The 8,007-nt window shown below is 44.8% G+C and overlaps 1 protein-coding gene across 1 annotated transcript in view; it reads right to left on the bottom strand.

Moving 5' to 3' along the window:
* Window positions 1-433: 433 nt before the first annotated feature.
* OASL (2'-5'-oligoadenylate synthetase-like) overlaps window positions 434-8,007 on the bottom strand; it is a 21,236-nt gene continuing 13,662 nt past the window's right edge. Inside the window, exon 4 of the mRNA XM_008592415.1 lies at window positions 434-1,388. Within this exon, the coding sequence (XP_008590637.1) occupies window positions 888-1,388 (501 nt within the window). The 3' untranslated portion in view covers window positions 434-887. The remainder of the gene's footprint in view (window positions 1,389-8,007) is intronic.

Genomic DNA, 8,007 nt, shown 5'->3' with positions numbered 1-8,007 from the left:
CCTAAAGTCTCTGGATGATTATGTACTGTTTGTGTGTGGGTTTCAGGAGTTGAGGGGATTTTTTTACACTGCATCATGCTCAATCTCCCAGACTTGGCCTCCTTTTGTCTCAGCCTCCTTACAGTCCTCATTTCCCAGAGTTAAGAGGCTCAAATGATTATGCTGTAACCACTAGGGCAGCATTAGCCCCTGTGGAAATAAACAAAGAACACCCAAATGAGAACAAATAAAGGCAATTTATTCTCACCTTGCTATAGCAAAGAAAGCAGCCACCATCCCTTGCCTTTGACAGAGACTCAAAGGCAGACAGGGGAATGGGAAAATTTTATAGTGGGAAGAAAGGGAAGGCTTCAGGCATGCCCTGATTGAAGTTGTAGGTGTGGGGAAGCTGGAGGTGGGCTAACTAGAAGCAGGGCTATCTATGTGATTGGTTTGAGGAGATTATTGGCTTTCTGTGGTTGGTCTTAAATTAGAGGTGGTGGGAATGGGGTAGGGAATTAGAAAAGCTGGTGATTATTGACCGAGTTCTGATGGTTTGGGGTTGCTTGATGCAGAGGTGTGATTTGGCCTCCCTAGATGGTTGCTACAGAAGGTTATGGGTCAGAATTCCATTGTCAGTGGGCTGGCTGGTTAGCTCAGTTGGTTAGAGCACGGTGTTATAACACTAAAGTCAAGGGTTGAGATCCCTGTACCTGCCAGCTGCCAAAAAAACCAAAACCAAAAACAAGCTATTGTCACATATGGTCTGGCCACTGTCCGTTTGTTTATTTAGCTTCCTTCACCTCTTTTTATAAAGCTGGTGAAGAGACGGGACCTCCCCGCAGAGAACTGGAGGAGTGGTTCTGGATTCGGTGGCAGAAATGCACAGAGAAGATTCCCAGAGGAAACTAGCTGTCTGGAAGTGAAGCCTCTCCTTCTTTCTTCTCGGAGAGGATGAGGGTGTCACTGTCTTGGATGCCATAGCGCCCCAAATCCAACCAGTCCTCCAGGACTTGGCCTTGGAACTCCAGCTGCTGCTGCTTCCTGAGCAGCCCCAGCTTGTCTTCAATCTGCTGCTTCAGGCCCAGGACGAAGCTGTTGGGGTGGATGACGTACGGATGGCTCCCGCCATCGGGATTCTTCACGAAGACCTGGATCTCGGGGGGGATGGTCTCCAGCATACAGATGCGGGTGTTGGAGAAGACCCCATAATAGGCCAAGGAGCAGTGACTGCGGAGGAGCTGCCGCTCACCACCAGGCTCCTGGAAGGACAGTCGCTGCAGGCCCGAGTAGGCCCGACTCCGCTGGATTTTCTCTTTCACCTTCTTTATGGGTGCATAAGGGTTCACCCAGAGAATTAAATCTGGGTAACCCCACTGCTCCACTGTCACCTGGATGTCTCGTGCCCTCTGGAAGGGAGAGGGAGAGAGGGTAAGTCCACACTTCTCTGTCTGATGTGCGGAAGTTCCCTTCACCTGTCCTCATCTTTTCAACATCAGTAGCAAACATGAGGGAATACCAACCACTTTCCAGGCTCTATGCTGGGCCCCTTCCATCCTCTAAAGCATTTTATTTTCGCATCAGTTCTATGAGGTTGGTTCTACTATTATGCCCATTTTACAGATGAGGAAATTGTGGTTGAGCAAGGTTATGTGATGAACTCAACACCAATCACAAAGGTAGCAAAGAGCAGAGCAGGTGTGTGAACCCAGGTCAGTCAGACTCCAGAGTCTTTGTTCTTCACCTCCAGGGCCACACTGCAGGACCCAAGAGTCCCAGGTGGCTGAAGAACACCACCTGGAAGATGCTGGAGAGGACTGGGCCTCTAGCTGATCCTTTCAAGAAGGAATATAAACCTAGCATTGCCAAGTCTCCTGATTTTTCAAGATACAAATCTTTGCACAGTGGCTTTTATATTCAGGAAAAATCCAGAGGTATTCTTTTTCATCTCATTCATGGGCCTCATTTGGCCAGTGGGCCCCACCTTATTAGAGAGCATCCGATTCCTCACCTGTCTTGTGGTCCGAGCAGCTCAGTCTCTTGTTCCCTGCACACACCTTGCTTATTCCTACCTCCCTTCCTTTGCCCCTGGGCCCCCACCCTGGCCCTTGACCTGGAGTGTCCTCTGTTCTGAGCATCTGAATCCCTCCCCAGCCTTTAGGGCTCACCTTAAGCCCTAACTTCTTCAAGGAATCTCTGGTGACTTCAGATAACATTTATTCTCTGTTTCCAAAGCCCTACAAAGACGTGGGTGGGATTCCCAGCTCTGCTACCTCTTAGCAGTATGACCTCGGTTAATTAACCTCTCTGAGCCTGTTTCCTCCTCTGTAAAATGGCAATAATAGTAATAATAATAATAAAGATAAAGGTAATACTCGACCTTCCTACTTTACAGAATGGCCTGTGAGGATCCGCTGAGACAGCCCCTGGACAAGCACCTTATAAACTGTAAAGCACAATGTGGATAAAATAGATTCTTATGATCTTTGCCTGTACCTAGGTTTGGTATTACCTAATAATATTACTTAACATTTTTTGTTTTCTGAGTATCTTGTCTTCTCTAGTAATTCCTTCCAGCAGTTTGGTGCAATGTTGTTTCATGGACTTGCTTCCTAACAACATGGGGTGAGTTCCTTGAGAGTAGTGGCCATGTCCTATTTCTGCACCACCATTGCCCCCTGGCCCCCACCCCCCACCAGCCCCAAGCCCAGTATTGTCACAAAACAGCAGGTTGAGTTGACTTGGCTGGTCTCAGCTCATGCAAAGAATGATTAGGAACATGGAACTGATTTTCCAGTAGGTTATGAGAAAAACACAGAAAAGAACAAGAATTTAAAGATAAGGAATCTGAGGCTCAGAGAGCCAAACAATTTTCCCAAGTTCACAGAGCTGGTGGATAGTACAGCTGGGCCTCAAACCTTCTAACTCTAAGGTTCTGTTCTGGGCTGGCCAGTCAGCTCAGTTGGTTAGAGAGTGGTATTGATAACACCAAGGGTCAGGGCCAGGGTTTGAGCCCTGTACCGGTCAGCCACAGGGGGAGAAATAATTTCTGTTCTGGGCTGGCCAGTCAGCTCAGTTGGTTAGAGAGTGGTATTGATAACACCAAGGGCCAGGGCCAGGGTTTGAGCCCTGTACCGGTCAGCCACAGGGGGAGAAATAATATATATATATGTGTGTATATGTATGTATATACATACAAACATATATAGTCCTCTTCTCCATTGGCACAGAAGTGAATAAGTAATTACTATATAGTTATATCATCCTGAGCTTTAAGCCCCTGACATCTGGGAGAAGAGTCATTACCTTCACGTTCCAGCTGGGGACCGGGTTCTCCCTGTTGTCATAACAACAGTCCTGTTTCAGGCACTGGCAGGCTCTCTGAGCGACTATGTCCCATCTGTACCCTTTTGCCACATTGTGGGTGGGGTCAGCCGGATCCAGGATGATGGGCCTGCAACACAGGGAGAGGGTGCCCAGCCTCTTTCTGGTTTGGAAGCCTGCAAGCCAGAAGGAAGCCTTCTCAGCAACCATCTGTTCAAACCACTGAGAATCTGCTATGTCCAGAGCCCAGGACTGTCAGTCCAGGAGGGCCCAAAAACGTTGCTGGAGAGTAACAAGATGGAGATGGTCATATTTCCAAAAGTTCCTCTCAGGGAGAGTATGCTAGGTATTGGCAAGGAATTTTGGGGGTGAGGCCTCAAGAGGCATTCTGGAGCAATAACAGATGCCCACTTAGACAGGTGAGCCTTTTAAGTTCAGAGCAGCTACACAAGTTTGAGGTTAGAGCTGCTGAATTGATTTGGATAACAGTAACACCACCACCACCACCTACTGACATTTATTGGAGCGCTGGGCCAAACTCTATGTGAATTAACCTATTTTAATCCTTCCAACAATTTTATTAGGTAGGGGCTATTATTATTGTTATTTTTGTTCCTATTTTACAGATGAGGAAACTGAGGCACGGACCCCTTAAGTTCTCATAGCCAACAGATGGAAATCTTATCCATCTACTCCCTCAACAGAGAAGAGGTTGGGTTGCCTCCAAGTGTCTCTCCTCTTTATAAATGTTGAATGAGTATTTTAAAGATATTGGCTTGAAGGAGTTCTAACAGCCTGCTTGGGCCACTTGGGATGATTGCATGTGTCCAATGCCAAGTTCATTAAGACCCAACCTTTGTACTCCAAGAGTTTTTGGCTTAGGAGGGAACTGCGACTTTATCTAGGTGATAGAATGTGATAGCAGGCTACTGGAGTGAACAGGACACTTGGGCTCCATGCTTGCTATTCCCAGTATCCTTGGCTTCCTGAAATAGTCTTCTCTAAATAGTCAGGGAGTAGCACCAGGCTGTCCTATGGGGCAGGGATCACCAAAGTGGCTCGTTCCATTGGCTGCCAGGTGACCAATCAGTGACCCGACATGCAGGACCTGTGTCTAGTGATCAGACTGGTTTCCTCTGGGGTTTGGACCAGGGATGATGGAGGTGACTCCCCAACAGGGAGGAAGAGGGAACAGGACAGGTGTGGAGAGAGGAGCAGAGGCAGGGAAGGGGAGAAGAGCAAATGGGCCATGAGAGAATGACAGAGAGGGAGAGAGTCTCTAGGTCTGCCTCAGGGCCTGATGGTTTTCCAACTTCAATTTTCTGGGCATCCTTATAATAAACCCTCTTTTCATAAGAAGACCTGGTGCTAAGGGTCAAAAGTGTCCTCCAAAAGCTCATGTATTGGAAATTTGATCTCCACTATAACAGTGTGAAGAGGGTAGAAAATGCAATTATTTAAAAAGTAGGACCTTTGAGAAGTGATTGGATTGTGAAGACTATGCCGTAGTGAATGGATTAATCCATTCATGGAGTGATGGGTATGATTCTGATGGCTTTCTAAGGAGGGCAGGTGAGAAGGTTAGCTCTCTCTTGCCCATGCCATTTCCTCATCATGTGACATCATGCACGGCTGTAGAGAGTCACCACCCAGAAGAAGGCCCTCATCAGATGTGTTTCCTGGACCTTGGATTTCCCAGCCTCCAAGTGTAAGAAATAAATTTCATTTCTTACTAAATTACCCAGTTTTGGGTATTCTGTTACAAGCCACAGAAACGGACTAGTACACCTGGGTTTTCTTCCTTACAAAAAGAGACCCAACATAACAGAACACTAAGAATTCTTGTGATATTGCTTGTACTGGCCTAGAGCTTTTTTTTTTTTTAAAGGTGACCGGTAAGGGGATCTTAACCCTTGATTTGGTGTTGTCAGCACCACGCTCACCCAGTGAGATAAGTGGCCATCCCTATACAGGATCCGAACCCGTGGCCTTGGTGTTATCAGCACCATACTCTCCCGAGTGAGCCACGGGCAGGCCCTAGAGCTTTTTAATATAAAGAGTTTTCTAGGTGGGGTTCCCCAGAAGCAGATCCCAGATAAGGTTTTGGTTTATCTGGAAGGATATCCCAGGAAGCACTAAGAAGGGAGCAGGAGAGTGAGACAGGAGGGGAAGGCAGCCACTAAAGGCTGAGTGTCGAGGTAATCACCACCATGGAGAGCAGGAGGTTAAGTCCCACTGGGGAGCTCTGGGAAACAGTGTGAAGCTTCCATCAGAGGTGTATGGGAGCTGGTGTATTTATCCACCAACTCTCACCAGTCATTGGTTGAGGGCTGCTTTGGGGGCGGGTTTGCTGGTGAGAGGAAAACCCTCAGGCAAAGGGATGTGGGTGCTGACAGGTGGAAGTTGAGCCAGTCTTCACAAAGACAAGGGATACAAGTGCGGCACCGGCTGCGTGTGCTACAATAGTGAGCATTTACCCAGCATCTACCATATGCTAGATACTGTGGGCCCTTAACATAGATTTTCTCCGATCCTCACAACAGTCCTGCATCGTAGGTGCCAGTTTACTACTGCTTTCCGGATAAGGAATTGGAGGCTCGCAGAGGTGAGAAAATGGCAGAGCTGAAATTTACACTTAGGTCTCCAAGATTCTTTCCATGCTCCCATGCTATCTCTAAAAAGCACTGAAATGGTCTTCTGAGAGCAAGAAGGCTGAGGTAGAGTGCAGGGGTGGCTTAAGGAACAGGCACAAGGCTTATATCTCCTAAGGCCCCCCATGATTTTGATAGGCTGTCAACCTGGGATGCCAGCTGGGTCAGTATCAGAGTTCAATGCTCAACTACCATGTCAGCCTTACTGCTTAATAAAGCCAACCCATAAAACTCTATATTATTTCCCCCTTGATTCTCTTTTTTTCTGTGAGCCTTGGTGGGCAAGCAGTGGTCGAGTACCTCTCTCTTTTTAGTTGTTTTCTGACAAAGTCCTCGATGATTGGGTTCTGGAGTGTGTAGTACTTGGTCCAGTAGATGCAGATGAATTCATACTTCAACCAGTGAGCGGACCGGTCTCTATATGGGATCCGAACCCTCAGCGGGAGCGCCGCCGCGTTCCCAAGCACTGCACTCTACCAAGTGCGCCACCAGGCCGGCCCCTCTTTGCAAGTTTTATTTAATAAATGATTTTTTGTCTCTGGGTTTCTTTTCGCAGGTTCTTCTGAGATTATCCCTGGGAAACATATTTCCAAAACTGACTAAATTGTGTTGCCTGAGAAATGCACCTCACAAGCTGTTGACACTCAGACATGCCCCCTTTTTGACTCCTAGAATGAATTTCGTGTGGAAATAGCTTCACTCTTGCTGACTTTTTTTTCTCTCCTTCCTCCTACCTCTAGCTCTGTTACTATTTCTGATTGCGATTCTTGTTCTTATTTGTACGGGGCCACTTATGTCCCTGTTGGTGACAATAACCTGTGAATCTGATTTTATGGTTTGATTATCTGGTGGTCTCTGCTTGGGGACAGATGACAGGAATTTATTCTCTGCTGGGTGGCAGTAGATAGGGATTTGACTGCATTTTGTGTTGTTCTCTTTTGGTCTGTTTGTCTTGAGAATTTCGATATCCCCGGGAAGCATGACTGTCATTGTCTTACATGCTATTATGAATTTAAATCACTAAGAAATTTGTGTGAGTGTGTACACACAACTCCTGGAAAACAGCCCTGTAAGATTAGGAGCTGGCTGACTGGTGGATTTTCTACTGTTTATTTTTGACTCATAATTAAAATTGTAAAACCAAAGCTGCTGGTTCTTTTTGTCTTTATGTGGATAAATGAAAAAAACGTTGTACAAAAGAATAGTCTGATTACAATATAATCTGCCTGCAGGCAGATCTTTCTTCCCACTCGACTATAAAAAATTGATGAAGAGTAATTGGGAATAAATTCATGGGTAAAAGTTGATATTGCCACCAGTGGGGACTGAGTCAGACTTTCACTTTTATTCCAGAAGCAGAAGACTTCATAAAAGCAGATTGCTTAATCAAAGATAAATAAAACAAAAGTTTATTACCCAGGTTAATGTTCTATTTTTGATGGATATACAAGAAAAAGAAAACCCCTTTCTTTTTAATCCATTTCCTACTCTCAGTGTAAAGCTATACTTGTAAAAACTAAGATTAAACATTCTTTAAAGGATATATTATTCTGACACCTCAGAATAAAAAATTCCTTTAAAAATTCCTACTGTAGATTATAAACTAACACATCATTAGAAAAACAAAGATAGTTATTCTGTAAAAAAAATTAACATTTATAATTGGCCTTGCTTACAAAACTATTCAGAATGATGGTTAAATATTCAGAAAGTCTTTGTTAAGTTTCTTTACTTTTCATGACTACGTAGTATTTACATAAGTTCAATAAAAATCTGTCTTCCTCCTTCTTAGGATAGAATTAGATAAATCAAATGTGTATTCATGTCAAAAATTTCATTTGATTAGGTATGATAATCCTACTATAAAGAATCAAGAGCTGGCTGGTTAGCTCAGTTGGTTAGAGCGTGGTGTTGGTAACACCAAGGTCAAGGGTTTGGATTTCCTCACTGACCAGCTGCCAAAAAAAAAAAAAAAAAAAAAAAAAAAAAAAAAAAAAAAAAAAAAAAAAAACCAAAAAAAAAAAAAAAAAAAAATAATATTCCCCCTTTAAAA

The sequence above is a fragment of the Galeopterus variegatus genome, unplaced genomic scaffold, assembly GCF_000696425.1.
Source record: "Galeopterus variegatus unplaced genomic scaffold, G_variegatus-3.0.2 Scaffold7903, whole genome shotgun sequence".
NCBI classification, from domain to species: domain Eukaryota; kingdom Metazoa; phylum Chordata; class Mammalia; order Dermoptera; family Cynocephalidae; genus Galeopterus; species Galeopterus variegatus.
Note: the sequence above shows the minus strand (reverse complement) of the source record. Positions and strands in the feature narration are given on the sequence as shown.